This window comes from Crocodylus siamensis, chromosome 6, assembly GCF_052110815.1.
Source record: "Crocodylus siamensis isolate JL-2025a chromosome 6, ASM5211081v1, whole genome shotgun sequence".
Lineage (NCBI taxonomy): Eukaryota > Metazoa > Chordata > Crocodylia > Crocodylidae > Crocodylus > Crocodylus siamensis.
The window spans coordinates 25,174,364-25,191,809 of record NC_143400.1 but is presented as its reverse complement, the minus strand read 5'-3'; the positions used below and the strand labels follow the sequence as shown (position 1 = coordinate 25,191,809).

Here is a 17,446-nt window from a genome sequence, read left to right as displayed (position 1 = left end):
TAGTAATTATTTCCAAGACTGCCTGCAACCTGATGATTCTATTTAGCATGTATATTGGTGTCCGGTATCCCCAACTCCCATCATTAGCCCATGTAGCTGGTCCATAATACTCAATAATCCTTTGAGGGGGCCACTCATCCTCCTTCCACTTTTGGGAGCCACCCTGTGTCAAACTTACATCAATACTTCTCTTGGCCCTTTTCCAATCATCATACAAAGAGACTCCCAACTCATTTCCAACCTCAGATGGTAGCAAAAAGAAAGCTGGTACAATTACCCCAATATAGCAGGTTCCTGTCCACCTTTGTGGCAGTACCGTATAGGCTCACCTTCTGCAAATCCAATAATGTCCTTTTAAGGCCCTGTTCTCCCCTCCCAAGGCCAGGGGGTCACGATTCCACCAGAAAAGAGGGGGATAGTATTTGTTGTCCCTATGCCCTAAAGGGCCGGTGTAATAGTCACTCAGTTTAAGCTGACATCTCCATACGCCATCTCTATCCTTATACTCGCACTCAGTTATTTCATTTGTGTCATTTGAGGCACTACAATATCTATTAAACCATGCCATCGTACCATTCGGGTGTGCCCATTGCCAATTATGGTAGGGTATGAATTGTTCACTTCGGGTCTCATTATATGCCTGACATTTTGTAATGTTAGGATCGAAACGTGATACTCTTGCCCTTCTGACCTTTTTGAAGCAGGTGTCTTCATCATGTGGGGATGATTGTGGAGTGGATGGGTTACATTTCATCCACGTGGAGTTTGGGAGCTTAACAGCAGTAGAGTTCCATTGACCTGCATACTTGCTGCAATTAAGGGCATAACAGGTAGTGCATGTTCGGACCCATTTCAATGTCCATGTACACTGGCTATGTCCCAAACTCCTCCCTGTTCCATTATTGCTAATACAGTACTCTCCTAATGCCACTTGGGAAAGATCCCAGCTGAGGTTCTTATCCCATTCTTGACCAGTACTCTTAACATCCGCCTTATCACTTACCAACCATTTTGGGGCCAAAGGAAAAGCCCTCCAAGGCCACTGTTCTCCGGCCTCTCGGAGTACCCCACAGGCCCAGCAGTTGGTAAGATTGAAGGTACCTGCAATTCTTTCCATCATGTCAACATATAAATTTGTCCCTGGGGGAGCAATTGGGGGAAGCGGGGATATAGGCTGGCAGCTAAGGCTGCTCAATCCTGCTTCTCTTACTACATAGATAACAACAAGGCATATTAAGATTCCCACCATATTCTCCCTTTCTTGAGATCAAATACAGTCTAAACTTTTCCCTTTTTACTTTCTTGTCTAATTTTCTGAACTTTGATTAAGCCGTCTCAGGCGCACTTGGAGATCACCAGTAGGTTCACAGCTCCACCTGCTGGCTTCTTGTTCTGAAGACGACTCAGCTTCCGGAGTGAGTTCGTCTTGGGAGTTGGTGTCCTCTGACGCTCGTGGATGTCATTTCAGACGGGTATGGTGTATCCAACGGTCATGGCCAGCAATCTTTACAGCGGTGTGGGTTGTTAGAAGTACCTGGAAAGGGCCACTCCACCTCTCAGTCAAAGGTTCCTTTTTCCACCACTGCACCAAGACCCAGTCTCCCGGGGAGAAGTCGTGTACCAGTACGTCTAAAGGCAGACGCTGAAAGGAGGCTGCATACCTGTGAAGAGAAGACAAGACAGACTGCAAAGCAATAACGTACATATGAAGCTTGCTATTACCTAATTCAAAAGTTACATTTTCTCGCATCCCAGGGGGTAAGACTCGAGGCGGTTTGCCAAACATAATTTCATATGGGGTTAATTTAAGGCCCCGTCGAGGAGTGTTTCGAATGCAAGTAAGAGCTAGCGGCAATGCTTGAGGCCACTTAAGGCGTGTTTCAATACAGATTTTGGTGAGTAGAGTCTTTAAGGTCCTATTCATGCGTTCCACTTGTCCTGAACTCTGTGGTCTCCATGGTGTGTGTAATTTCCAAGTGATCTTGAGAGCTTATATCCCAAAAATGTAACTTGAGGCTGACATATTTGGGCTTTCTCTCTAGAGACTTTATATCCTTTTCCCCCTAGAGTGTTTAGCAGTGACCTGGTGGCTTTCTCACAGAATTGCAAGTTTGGGCTTGCAACTAGCAGGTCATCCACATACTGGAGGAGAGTCATTGCGGGGTGTGATCCCTTCCACTCCTCCAAGTCCTTCTGAAGGGCAAGTCCGAAAATATGGGGGGCTGCTATGAATCCTTGTGGAAGAACTGTCCACAGGAGTTGGGCTTTATGGAAAGTATCTGGATCCTCCCATTCAAAAGCAAACAATTTTTGACTCTCTCGGTGAAGGGGAATGGAGAAGAAAGCATCTTTCAAATCTAGCACTGAAAATATTTCAGCTTCCCCCGGTACTTGTGTCAAAATCGTGTGTGGGTTCGGGACTACAGGATGGTCTGAAAGGACCTTCTTATTTACTGCTCGCAGGCCTTGGACCAGTCTGTATGAGACCCCATCTGCCTTCGGCACTCCAAGAATGGGGGTATTATATGGTGAGGACCCTTACACTAGCCATCCGCACCTCTTGTATTTCTCTATTAACGGCTTGAGTCCAGCTCTGGCTGCTCGGCTGAGTGGATACTGCTTTACCCAAACGGGCCCCTCCCCATCTTTGAGTATGATCCTTACCGGGAAGACCGACTTAGCTTGCGCAGGGGTTCCATCAGCCCATACCGAAGGGTCTACTCCAGTCATGTGATCTTCAGAACTTACTACAGGGCGTCGGTCCTCCAGGAGAGCCATCTGATAGTTCGAGCTCTGCTTGACAGGTAGCTGGACCACCATCTGGTCATCTCTGAAAAATATCTCAGCTTGCAATTTTGTGCGTAGGTCCCACCCAAGTAGTGCAACTGGGCAACTTGGAGAATACACAAAGGAGTGCTCAAGCAAATGGTCCCCCACTTTGGTGAGGAGTGGTTTACAAACAGGGAGTCGGGATTGCGTTCCCTCAATCCCTTCCACAAGTACATGCTGTTCACTAGTTCCTGCACAGGGGGCGTTTTCTGGAATCTTTGAAAATGTAACCCCAGTATCCACCAAGGCTTCAAAGTTTTTGCCACCAACCCTAATGGTTACCATGGGATCTTCTCGGGCTCCAACCCGAAGGGTAGTGGTCTTAGATCCCCGTCCCCTTCATCCTGTGTCCTCACCCTTTTCCTCTGCCCACATGAGGTGACCTTTTGTTTCACCCTCTCTCTTCTCCTTCAACTTTGGGCATTCCCTCTTCCAGTGTCCTTTCTCTTTGCAATAAGCACAAACTTCTGCTCCTACTCTTTCTCCTTTCCCTTTCTGCATCCCAGCCTTTCCAGGGTTACCTCCAGTTACAGCAGCTGCCAGCGCTGCCATCTGTCGCTGAGCCTTTTTATCCTCCTTGCACTCCTGCACTTGCTCACGATTCCCATATACCTTATATGCAATTTCCACCAGCTCTGAAATTGGTTTCCCACCACCTCCCTCAGTTTTCTGTAACTTCTTACGGATATCAGCAGCACATTGACCAATAAACATAAGATTTACCATGTGTTGATTATCTGGGGCTTCTGGATCTAGGTCCAAAAACCTGTGGAACGCCTCATACAGCCTCCCGGGGAAAGCTGAGGGATCCTCTTCTCTTCCCTGTCTCACTTCATACAATTTAGACAGATTAGTAACCCGAGGCACTGCCTTCCCCATTGCTTCCACTATAATCCCCAGATACCATGCACTCAGCTCTCTTCCTTCTGCAGTATGATTATCCCATCTCGGTTCCTCAACAGGGTAGGTATCACACAAGGTACGACCAGCAGCTCCCTCCGCTTCTACCCTGGCTGCTGTAATGCGCTCTGCCATCCCCAGCACTAATCTCCTTTCCTGCGGGGTCAGGAGGGTTTGAAGCATCATCTGGACATCAGCCCAAGTGGGTCGATGGGTTTGCCCGATAGATCAAAACAGGTCCCTCATCTTTTCAGGGTCTTCACAAAAAGAGGGGCTCTGATTCTTCCAGTTAAATAAATCTGAAGTACTAAATGGGGTGTAGACAAAAGTTGCATTGCCCCCCTCTCCGATAACCTCTCGCATCGGGCAATTCAGCATCAGCTGTGATTCTACAGTCTTGCACAAATAATAGCCCTTATTCCCTGATTCAGATGGGGCACTTGGCTGAGGCTCACGATCTGAATCATTAGGTATGTTTTGATACGCCGGTGGTGGTCTCCCTGAGGGAGGGAGTGGTGGTGCAGAGGGAATGGATCCCGAGGAGTTGTCTGATTCATCCTCGCTACCTGACAGGGCGACCGGAGACCGGGTCCAATACTCAGTCAATTCAGAATTCCCCCCCATCATTAGACTCAGGGAGTACAGGCGGTCCTCCTCGAGTCTTTCCTTTAACAACCATCACATGAGACTTTACTAAGCATTTCTTAATCCAAGGTGGCTGATTTTGAACCACCCACAACCAACAATCGATATAAGGAAATTGATTCCAATATCCGTTCTGCATAACTATTTCATGGATAGCTATCACTTCTTTTACTACAAAGGTTCCTTTCGGGGTCCAGTGGACCCCAAATGTTGGCCACTCGAGTTGACAAAACTTAATTAAATCACCCTTTTTCATCTTCACTCCACAATCTGCCTGCTTTGCAAATTTACTGAAGTTCCATAATATACATCTTAAAGGCGTATCTGGGCTCTCTACACAGGAGCGACCCGCACCCATTGCCCACAAGAGTGCGCCCAATGCACACCAAATACCAAAAGATCCTAGTTACAGACAGTTCTTATATACCAGGCTGAAAGTTTCCCAGTATTAAACCAAATCGATTTGGTTTGTTCTCGGATCCAGACCAAATTGGGAAAGGGAATTCGTATACTCACTCAGATACCCCAGAGATCTCGATCAGAATGCCGGAGTGTGTGTCTGGCGTCCTCAGAAACCAAAAATTTGCACAGGAGCCTTTAATCTTTCGGGTACCCCGACTCACGTCTCAAACCCCCTGGGCAAGCACAAAAAAGGTGGCTCAGTGCGCACTCCCCGTGGTGTCAGAGGTGGTTTTGTCGCTGAATTCCGGGGTAGTCCAGAGACGTCCCATCTGGGTCGCCAAATTGATGCAAAAAGCGGTTCGTTCTCTGGAGGCCACCAAAATCACAGACACACACTTATTAGCAGCACAAAAGGTGTATTTGCAAATAGGGTCAGAGCAGAGTCAGAGACTCAGATTACTCCGAACCCCTGAGGAACTTTGCAGCTCGTATTTATCCTTTCCCTCCTGGGCACGTGTGCAGAAACAGGAACTCTTACAGATCATTTCCATTTCATACAAACATGTGCGTGATTACATCACTTCATCCATCACATGTACATTATAATTAACTACTTAAGTATGCAGGGCGGAGAAGTAAATATGCATCAGCTAATCAAGCAAGCTCAGAAAGTTCTTTAGGTCACCAAGAGTTTAAATCCCCCCCGCCCTTTCAAGGACACAGTCAGTTGAATTCCAGCTTCTGTAATCTGCATGAAAAAAGCTAGGGGGAGGCTGGGGGAGAGAGTGATTTAGTATAAGAAAAACTGTGACAAGGCTAGCCAAGGAAAAAAGTCCTTGGCAGTGTTTTTTCTTATCAGGTACGAGATGCAAACTGTGCATTTCTAACAACACTCCATTTCTAACAATATTATAACAATACTCCATTTCTAACAATACTACAAGAATTTGTGTAGAGGCATTTGAGGCCTCCTGAAGATCTGTGCACTGGCCCCCTAATCTCAGTACTGCCTGGGCCCCTGTTGCTTACCTGGGTATTTGTTCTGCTTGTCGTCAGTCTAGGTTGGGCTGTTCTTGTGGGTGACACTTGGTTTAATGGCCCAAAGCTTCCTCCACCCTAGTCTACCCCTTCCCCCGATGAGCTTAGTTTAAAGCCCGCCAGAGGAGACCCACCAACCTAGAAGAGAACATACACTTACTTTTGGGGGAAAGGTAAGTTGCTTGTTCCTAGCAAGTGGGATCTATTACCTTTTCCTTTCCTAATACCCTTTATTATTATATTCATTCCTTTCCATTTATTCCTCAGCCAAAATCCTCTTTTTGTTTTTGTCAGTCTATTTTAATTTTTTTCCCCCAAAAAGGAAATCTGTGCTCTCTCATGCAGTGTGCAATCCATTTACTGTGCAGGGAAGTACAGTGTACATTGCATATTATAATATGCAATTTATACAGGAACCCACACATACATTTATATATTGTATTTATTACATAAGTACATAAATACATGCACACATTACATAAATACACATATACAATTATCTACATATATTACATAAATACATATTATATTAGAGAAAAAACACACAGATTTTCCAGCAGACCAGGGGGTTCAGATGGTGTTTAAGGAGCCCACTGAGAATGTGCAGGCTCAATAGAGCCTGTGGACCTCTTGGTCCCAGAGGTCATCAGGGGTAAGCTACTTGCAGTTCTTGGCCATGAATACAAGACCCCCAGCTCCGGCTGGAATTGAGAGAGCTCTGCAGCCTCTTGGGAGAGGGGTAGGGGTAAGGGTAGGGGCGTGGTTCCCTTGCAAGATGGCAAGGCAGAGCTGAAGCATGGGGTCTGCATGAGGTCCCCCACAAGATTGGACTGTCTGGAAACCCCACCCCAACCCCCTCTGGTGTGGGACCATTGGCCAGGCTAGTAGTTGGGTTTAACTGGGAGTGGGGAGGAGACTGGTCAGGCACTGGGGTGGCCTGTCTTGGGAGAGGGGACTTCCCCACTCAGAACTCACTGGGTGTGCCCCAGGGCCCCTGTCTCCCCTGGATTGGAAGGGGAGGACTCCATTGCTGGATCCTCCATTGGGTCTGCTGAGGCCTCAGCCTTGACACCTGTGGTTTTAGGGTAGGCCCTGGCCAGCAGAGTGAGGGACTTCTTCCATCTGCTTCTGCTCGGGGATGTTCAGCAGCCCTGAAGCCTCCTCCACAGAGATTACCTGTTTGACCTTTCCTGGGGGTGGGGTGTCAGGCACAGCTAGGGTGCTCCCAGAAGGTGGGCTGCTCCTTATACTCATGTGATAGTCTTGGGAGGGTGGGGCAGGGTCCTCCACATCAGAGAGCTCCAGCTGTGCCCAGGCCTTCCTCTTGGCTTTAAGCCCAGATGGGACCTGCACCCACTCAACCATAGGGTGTTCCTTCAATGGACTCACTTCAGTAGGAGAAGGTGAGGGTTGGGGCAGCTACAGTGGGGGCATGACTAGGGTCATGGGGGTCCCACTCCCCCTCTTCCTTTGGATGCTGCTGTCCTCTCCTGGTACCCGTTCAAACTTTGTTTGGAGACAGGGTCCCCTGAGCTCACACGGGGGCTGGATGATATGGCTGGCAGACCAGGGGAGGATGAGAGGGGAGGGGCACTGGTGGCAGGGGCACCCTTTTCACCAGTGGGAACTGCAGATGCCATCTCCTCCTGGCCCATGGGGCACTCATGATGCAAGTGACCTGGGGTGAGGTGCCAGAAGCACTGCAGGTCCCTCAGCATATAGAAAACCCTGACAAGGGCCTCCTGCAAAAGACTTTCAAGGCACTCCTTGGACTCCAGGCATGTTCCCACTGCCAGCTGGGTCATAACCTGGTTATGGAGTGATCGCACGTGGCAGAGGCTGGGGTCTCAGCACCCCAGCAAGATGGCCACCACTGGGGAGATAACCCTCCCCAGAGTTTGGAGCTGGGGGAGCAGGGCCCAATTAGCAATATAGGGAGGGATAGAGCTGAGGACCACCCTGGTCCCCAGCTCTTCTAGGGGCTCAAATGGGACTTACTCACCCTCCACCAAGAACCCCCTCTCTACCACCTTCTGTGCAGAGGCCTCTCAGGCAAGGAAAAAGACCTTGCCATGAAAGTGAGAGGCCACCATGATCTTGGGGGCCCCCAGTACCTGAGCCAGGGCCCAAATCCAGGTCTAAAAGTGTATGTTCTCCCACTTGGGTAGTTGGTAGGCCTGTGTGAGTAGGCAGCTATTCAATCCAGCTTCGGATCCGGCCACTTTAGATGCCAGGGATCTGATCTGGAGCTCTGGAGCAGGTTCCCACTTTGATCTGACCAAAGCAGCTCTGAAGCTTCAGAGCTGCCTCAGAGATCCAGCCATAGGGTATAATGGGGAGATCAATGAAATATCTATAACTTTGTTTTTTTATGTCTGATTTGGATGAAACTTGCAGGGGCTGCAGCTTGTGCTGAGATAATGAAGCCTGCCAAGAAGATCAGTGCAGTGGTTTGGGGGGAAGTGCACCCCAAATTCAGTACAGACAATCAACTGCCCCAAGACAGAGACTGTCAGTCCCACAAGCACGCATGTCATGAGTTTTGCCTGTCAGCAGCTAGAGGTGCAGGGTCCCAGAACCCAGAACCCCTGCACCTGTCTTCTTGACAGCTGTCAGGCTTTGTGGCCTCACCAGAGGCCACCACCCCTGCAGTATTAAGAATTTATAATAACTCCTATTCTTTGTTTACATATAAATATCTAAGGAATCAAAGCAAGGATCTGAATTAAAGTATTTTCATGACCATGTCTGGCAAAGTAGGGGCAAATCTGAAACTAAGTCAAATGGGGGGGAAAAAAACAGTATCCCAGCTGCACCAGTAGACACAAGTCAATTATCCAGCTTTGGAAATTGTGGAGTTGCATTAAAATTTCATCAGCATTTCTGACATTAGAATTTCATCCACAGTTCTAAACCAAAAAAGTTCAAAATGACAGTAATGAGAATAAGCATTTTTAAATAATGATTTTGGGAAATAGCCTCAAGTTTTCCCCATTCATACCAGTAGCTTTCATATTTCTCTAGTTTGCCCAAGTATTGCCAAACTTAATCACTCATTATTCAAAGATCATGCTATTGAATTGGGGTCAACTTTGTAATTTTTTTAAATAATAAATATTTTGTTCTTTTTGTTTGCATTCACCTTTGTTTAACTTTAAGTCCTCAGCTCTCCTTTACAACTGTGAAGGATAGAAATTATTTTTCTTAAGGAAATGTGATTTTTAGAGAATTACCGAACTGCAGAAGCTGGGACTTTTTGAAAAAAAAAACAAACAAACCACTTTTTTATCTCAGTGTAGACAAGTCTATTAATAACATTATCTAAGTAACAATCTAAATGGTGCATCAAAGCTTCTAAATGTATATGAATTAAAAATATTTGACTATATGGTGTAATGTAGCTGTTACGCCTAGGTCACACTTTCTAATCCAGACCCAGTAGCTAGAGTCTATGTTTGTTACTAGGGTGAGATTCACTGTTATGCAGAGAGGTAGTGGCAAGCACTGAAGAGTGCCTTCACTTGTGCACAGGATGAATTCCATTCACAGGTATTCAAGAGCCCAAAACCTAAGTGAAAGTTAGTCTGCACCTGATGTTGTCAGTAACAGGCAATTAAGAAATAGCCTTTCCAAAGAAGATGTTTCTTCTTTTCGTGGAGAGTGCTCATATAATGCATGCAAGTACACATGTGAGCCAAGAAACATACTAACCCATCCCTGGAATCATAAACTTTTTCTCAGAAAGTAGCCCATTTGTGACTTCCTAGCTGACAAAATAAAGAAGCCTTTGCTCATCTCAGAAAGTGTAAAAAAACAAAACAAAATCCATGGAGAGCCAATACCAAGGGAGTTTGCAAGCAAATGAAATAACCCTCCCTCCCCCAAAGACTCAGTAATTTAAATTCATATCTCCATGTAACTCTAAGTGAGGTTAGGCAGTTATTTTACTTTTGTGAAGAAGATATCTACCAGTTTGTCTACCTGCTTGCTTATACTGTTCAACATCGTGCTATCTCTGCATGCAGAATTTATACAGTGAGTATACAGTTTGTGCAAATAACAGTCAGCTATTTTTTCAAAGGGAATGATTATTCAAAACAACAATTCCATTGTTAAAAGGATAACATTGATGCTAAATATTTTAGTTAGTAACCAGTTGCTTTGCTGGAACTGATTTGGGCTGATAAGGGTAGGGAGATCTCAAAAAGGTCAGGTTTTTTTCATTTATTTAGGCTGTATCACCATGGAGGAGAAGAAAAAGACTGTTCTCATCAACTTCCTTATTTGAAAAAAACAACAATCTCGAAGATTTTTATATCATCGCTCACAAAAACATATAACTTCTTTAATTGTGATGCTAAAGAAATGAATACAGATCCTCAGCTGGTATAAGTCATTGCAACTCTACCACTGAAGTATACCAGCTGACAGTTTATGTTATAATAGGTTTTTAGGTTTTTGACTTGTCATTCATTTTTTTAAACAAACGTTTAAATAATTGAATACACACACACACACACACATATATACACACACACATATACATATACATGCTTGATGGTCTCAGCCATATGCAACCAGGGAATTAGTTTCCAACCTGGTAGGCTATTTTTAAAGGTAGTCAGGTTTCTGGTCAGATTGGTTTAAACTCTATTGGCTAAATTCATTGTCCAGAACTATTAGCACAAGAAATGTGGGATTACTGCGAAAGGACTGCTAAAACTAGCAAATGCTCAGGCAACAGAGGACCTCCCTTTCTCAGAGGTGTGATATACTACTTCCAGCAGAAAAAAGTGGTTGGCTGTCTTAGAGAAATTTTATGAGTAGATGCATTGAACTTCTGTAGACAAAACTCGGGTTCTTTTGGTAGAAGTTTGTAGGCCCAATTTTATGTATTAGTTTAGACAGGTATAGCAAACTAGCACACATTCATACATACGTGCCAAGTTGACATAGGCATACGTGTCTGGAGACGCTTGCTACTTTCCACAACATATGTAAAAAGGCATCTTTGTATGTGAGTGTGCAAACAGGTATACTTCTCAGTGTGTGCATATCTGTCAGTTTTCATGTGAGCTACAACCCCAGCAACATAAAGACAGCAGAGCTGCTCTTTCTCTGCATGCAGTGGTTGGTTTTCAGCAACATGCAAGAAATAATACATAAATTAGTGTATAATTTTGCATTTGTAGTTTTAAAACTTGATTTATCTACAATCAATTAATAAGGTGTCAATATACTTTTCCTTAAAAAAAGCAAGTCCTAAACATGTTAGGTTGTATCTTAAAAGCTGCTAACAGTTTTGTTAAATTGTATTATGCTAACTTGAATGAGCTGAGGGTATTGAGAAACACACCCTTTCTGCTTGTCAAGGCAAAGGCCATCCAGGGAATGAAAGTTGAGTGAAAAAAGAGGAAGAACAAAGGAGACTCTATACTTCTGAAAAGCAGGTTTGGTGGAACATACACAATTACATGTGTTTAAAATTCGTATCTATGTGGAATGAGGAGGGCTTAGGAGCATGATTATGATACTGCTACAGCATTTATAGGGAAGAAAATCTGCTTTGTTTAAAAGGAAGCCCCCAAATTATTTAAGCAGTAGTTTGCCCCTGGGGCGATGCAGTGAGACCTTTACAGGGGTCCTGTGGCATGGACACCAGTACCACCATGACCAGGTGAATCTGTCCTATGGGAACAGCTCCTGCTGCAGCCCTTCTAGGTCTGACCCTGCATGGCATCTCGCAGAAACTGAGGCACACGAGGCAGATGGATCTGTCCTTCAGGCCTGTGTTTTAGGGAGGAATTTATGGGGCCAGACCTGGAAGGGCTGAGGTAAGAGGCAGATGCTCCTGCTTGCTTTATGTTTATCAGATAACTCAAATGCAGGCAGGAGTGCCCCCTTCTGCTGCTGCCTTTCCCAGATTGGCTCCTCAGGAGGCACAGGATAGCTCCACCTGGCTGTGGCAGCAGCACCCTGGTAGAGAGCTGCTGAGGTAACCTAAGACAGCACAACAGTGGCTTTAAACCAAATTTAAAAAAATAAAAGTTCTGGAGGGTGTCCTGGTTGTAAAAGGGTTGAGAACCACTGTATCAAAACAATGTAAACAATTTTGTAATTTTAATGATTGATATTTTCAAGTCAGGAATTTTCTATTTGTTTGGGGCTTGATAACTTAGGGTTTGTTTGTTTTTTTAAATAAAACCAAAACATTAATTTTGTGCCAAGTTTAAGTTAAAACTGTGCTGAACTAGAAGGCACAAGGGAGAAAACTATATAGCATGTTTGGAGGATGCTATAAACAGCGATGGATTGGAAGCCCAAGAGCACCAAGTACAGATATTGTTGGGAGGTCATGAGAAGAGCTCTACAATTTGAAGTAGGTAGCTTTGGATGGGAGCTTGCTCAGCAGTAGGAGTATGCAGCAGAACTCCCCAACCAGTGTAGTTAGGAAAGGATTAAAGGAGTTACGGTACATTTGTGGAAGGGATAAGATTACAGAAAGGGGAGTTCTGGCTCTGCGAGTTTGGCTTGGCAGTCCCCTTGCTGGGGTCGTTTGACCCCAGTACTCTTTCCTGCCATGGCAGGGTTCGGACTTGATGATCTGCTCAGGTCCCTTCTGACCCGACCAACTATGAAACTATGAAACTATATGTATGTGTGTATGTGTGTGTGTGTATTTTCCCCCAGGGTAAAGAATGAATTCCTTTGATCTGACTCCAAAATGGTTTCTCAGCTCAGGATTTTGATTGTTCAAAACTACTACAATGTGAGTATATTTTAAAGTGTTTTAAAATTTTACCTCCGAGATACACTGGATTCAAAAGTGAAATGACCCAAGAAGGGTGTTGTCAATTTACTGAGCAAGACGTATGACACAGCTCATGTTCATAGAGATTAGTAGCTAATATATTGGTGCATGGTTGGCTCAGGACATCAGTACTGGGAGTACAGGACCTTGTTTTCAACGTCATTGGCTCCAATGGAGCTTTAAGTTCATAAGTAATCAAGAATTGGAATCTGATAAGCTACAAATGATATGTTACAGGGGTGTAGGTTGTAGCCATGTTGGTGTAAGGACATAGGCAGACAAGGTTCTTTGGGTAAATTTGCTATCTTTTATTAGACCAACTCAAATAGTTGGGAACATTCTTCTTAGCAAGCTTTTGGGTTTAAATACCCTTCATCCACCTGAGGAAACATTGTACTAAATGATACGGTAGGACCTGCAGAGTTGATCTCAAAGGGCACTGCTATAACTGACCAAAAAAATCCAGCTAATGTCATGTTAACAATCAAGGGATGAGATTTAATTTATATTGATGTTGAATTTAGTGACAAGAATAGACTTATAGCTAAACACTATTCCGCCTTCTTGTGCTTCAGTGATATTTACATCATAATTTAATGGCACTTTTTGGCACCTATGCCTAGTTTGGTACCATATAGCTATACTTGTCCTATACCACCTTCCTGAGTATAGATGCTAAGTTGCGTTTGCCTGCATAGATACCCAGGGGGAACGGAATTGCCAGCACTCATGCTAACATTCTTGAGACACAGAAAAAATATGACAATCAAGTGAAGGAGGGCAGCCATCTCACCTTTTAGCCCAATAACCTAGTGGTTAGGGCACTTACCCAGGAGCAGGACACTGAGTACTAGACCCCAATCCCTCTGCCTTTCTAGAAGGGGTTTAAAGAAAGTAGTCTATTCACCAAAAACTGGGGTAGGCATTACCCAGAGTGCTGTCCATGGCTTCTCTTGAAGATGGCCATCTTGTCAGGTAGTACGGCAACCTGCATGAGGCTGGGTGGAACAGCACAAGGTAGAATGAAGATGAGATAGATGGTGCCTTGCAAATAAAGGGGACCTTCAGTTGTAATGTCAGCCCCTGTCCTAAATAGGGCAGAAATTGCCCCAGTATTGGTTACCTGCTTTCTACAATGAATACTAAGCCCAAGAAATAATAGGCCACTGTCAAGACAAGGGTTGGAAATTAGTTTGTGCAATGACTAGCTGATGATTTGCTTTTTGGACACTTTGCAGCAAAACTGGAGATGGAAATCCAAACTTCCTCCTCATACATCATCTGCTTTGGAGCCACAATTCATATATTAAAGTTGCTTATGCTGCTATGAGCCCGGAGTAAATTTCAAAAGACTTATGGCTTGGTATGCTGTTTTACACATGAGTTTAGGTCTATTGCTTTCATTGGCAACTTCAGTGTTTTCAACCAGTGAAAGTGAGATCAGGAAAGCTGTCAGGAATAACAAAAACATCTAGGAATATTTCAGTTTCTAAATTCTTTTGGATCCTTTCAAAATCTCGGCTTGTTTCCTGCTATAAAATTTCACAGTTGCATAACATCTCAAATTCTATCACATAGATAGAAAAAAGGCTTGTACATATTCATCTTAAGGTTATCAGAAATATTAGATTTTATTTTTAAAAGTGTTTGTTGACATTTTGTGGGATGGGACTAGTATTTGTAAGTCTCAGTTTCAAGAGAAAAAAGATAGTTTTACATAATCTCCTTATTATCAATATTCAGATTCTTATCAGTTAAAGAAAACAACAAAAGCAACGAGAGCCACAGCAAAATAAATACAGTCGTTAAGAGTTCACCTTTTGTGCTACTTTTGTCTTTTTCAGCTATGAGAAGAAAAACTCTTTTGATTTTACAAAGCATCAACCAGAGCTAGATGCCTAATTCCCACTGACTTTTCTACTTCTCTTTGAAAGCATACAGATCTCACCCCATATGAACAAATCAAACCTAAACTCAGGTTCTGAATTTAGCAGTACAGGTTTCCCTCACTTTCTGCTGTACGTGTCTTCCTGGAAAACGGCACATAACAAATCTGCATAAAGAGAACCAACTTTACAATGTAACAAATCAGGGTAGATTCCAAGACCTCAACTGTACTGACCCACAGACCCATTTCTACCACTTTTGCAAGACAGTTTTGGTACTCACCAACACCAGACAGTACACACAAGCACAGGGCACTATCATAATGGGGATGGCAACAACAGAAACACGTGTCGCAGACAATGAGTGAGGTGCACAGACCCACACAGGAGATGATATTTTGGTGTGTCTCACTCCCACAATGCACTGCACAAAGCAGCTAACTGCACGCTTCCACCTCACTGATCACATAAGAGTGAATTTACCTTGGATGTAATGATTTTTTGGTATAGAAAGGTTGTCGCATAAGAACAGATTTGCACATACAGAACCCGCATAAAACGAGGGAAACCTATAATATGATTTAACTGCAAAATCAAAATTCCAAAAGCAAACACAGTCATCTTTATGAATGTCATTGAGGGTGAAGTTGCACATTACACTTAGATGATACCAAATCTGTGGAATGTTAAACAGCATTAAAATGTGAATGTGCTGTAAGCAGTTGCATACCATTTCTTGGCTGTACAACTCTGATTTTCCAGTAGAGGCCTGGCTAGCAGGGGCACGGCTAGGAGACAGAACACCTGGGTTCTGTTCCTTCTCTAGGGTTGGAGAGGCGGGGAAGGAAATTGCTCTTTTCAAGTCTCTGGGTAAAAAATGAAAAATGCTTCTTCAGTTTCATTGTTTTGGCAGGTAAAACAGTTGACTCCCCTAGGAAAGAGAAATCACACCAGTGTGAAGGAATTCATCCTCCTGGGATTCCCTGGGAGCCTATATTTGCAGATCTCCCTCTTTGTGCTCTTCCTCTTCATGTACATCATGGCTGTCACAGGAAATATGGCCATTATAGCCTTAGTGATGATCAGTCGACGTCTACGTACTCCCATGTACTTCTTCCTCTGCAACCTCTCCTTCCTGGAGATTTGGTACATGACAGCTTGTGTACCCAAAGCCCTGGCCAACCTCATGTCCCAAAGCCAAACCATCTCTTTCACCAGCTGTATTTTACAGATGTACTTTGTTTTCTCCTTTGGCTGCACAGAATATTTCTTCCTGGCTGTCATGGCCTATGACCGCTACTTAGCCATATGCCGCCCACTTCACTATAGCTCCATCATGAATAACACCTTGTCCATTCAGCTTGCTCTTGGTTGTTGGGTCTGTGGTTTCCTGGCTATTTGTCTTCCAGCATATCTGATTGCCAGACTGTCCTTCTGTGGGCCTAATATCATTAATCATTTTTTTTGTGACATAGCCCCATGGATAGTTCTCTCCTGCACAGACACTTATGTTGTTGAGCTGGTGGCCTTTATCATCTCATTCATTGTCATCCTGGGTTCATGTGCAATAACCCTAGTGTCCTACATTTATATTATTTCCACCATTTTGAACATCCCATCAGCCAAAGGCCGTACAAGGGCATTTTCTACTTGCTCTTCTCATCTCACCGTCATAATTATCTGGTACGGCTCCACCATTTTCCTACATGTCAAGCCTTCCATTCAAAACTCATTGGAATTGACCAAAATAGTCACTGTCTTAAATACTATTGTAACACCACTGTTAAATCCATTCATCTATGCACTCAGGAACACAGAGGTGAAAGAAGCTGTGAAACACGTCTTCAGAGGGAAATAAAGTTTTGTTTTCAAAAGGCTGGGAAGTGGATGCATGATTGACCCCCCGCAAAAAAAAGAAAAAAGAAAAAAGAAAAATTAAGAGTGTACTAAGAAAAAAACAGCTTTGGCATTTTATTGGTCTGTTACTTTTATAGAATTTACATTTAATGGAATTAGCCATGTGCCAGTCATCTGTGTCTAATATGCATAGCCAAATCTGAAGTAGATTTGGAATGAGAACTCTAATTAGGTTCCCAGTCAGACAGAAGCACATAATGTTTTCATTCCCCCTTCCTTTGTTTCTGATACACAAACTTTTTAAGATACTAGTAAATTCAAAATCACACTTTGTATTTTTAGAATTCTGGCACAGCAGACTGTAGGTATATAGGAATAGCTTGCAACATTTTGACGAAGTCAAAACTAAATCCAAAAGCCTTGTTCTGATTTGTCTTCAGAACTACGCATAAGACAGAATGGTTTGCATGATAACTTGCTCTTAGACTCTAGCCCCAGGAATTACAACAATATTCTATTCCATCACAGATAAAGAATAATCCTTTAGCTGTTTTGGTATAGATGTTGTCTGTACTGAATTCTGTTCCTGACATGAATCCTGCCATACAATATAAGCCTAAGTCTGATAACATTTTAGATCCAAGTAATGTCTTCCAACCCTAAGTGTACTGTGAACATCTTGCTTTCTTGTATTGTCACATTAGATGGGGCCATATGCCCAAAAGAATATGTTAAAAGAGCTGAAACAAAATAAGCCAAACAAATTTCCCTCTAACACTTGAGATTCAAGAAATTCCACAGAGATCCCCTTTACTTTTTTAAGTGCCTCTGTATTTTTTCATTCCAGTGAGAAAAGAAGCACCAAAAATGGAAAGGAGTAATCCAGTCCTTGCAGTAGCTTCAGAGTGGAACCAAGAATCTGTGAGATCCTCAGAAGTACACACACACATTGGAAGATCACACTTCAATTTTCAAACCACTGAAGATGGGAGAAACCTGAGATTTGTATGCATTTTGCCAACTGTAGCAACTGGGCTTTAGGAAAAACAGCTGTAAATGGTAACAGAAGTGATAAAAC

General features: G+C 43.7%; 1 protein-coding gene across 1 annotated transcript; it reads left to right on the top strand.

Moving 5' to 3' along the window:
• Window positions 1-15,388: 15,388 nt before the first annotated feature.
• Window positions 15,389-16,369, top strand: LOC149861810 (olfactory receptor 6F1-like). Its single transcript, XM_090053819.1, has one exon. The coding sequence runs from the start codon at window positions 15,389-15,391 to the stop codon at window positions 16,367-16,369; it is 981 nt and encodes a 326-aa protein (XP_089909945.1).
• The last annotated feature ends 1,077 nt before the right edge of the window (window positions 16,370-17,446 follow it).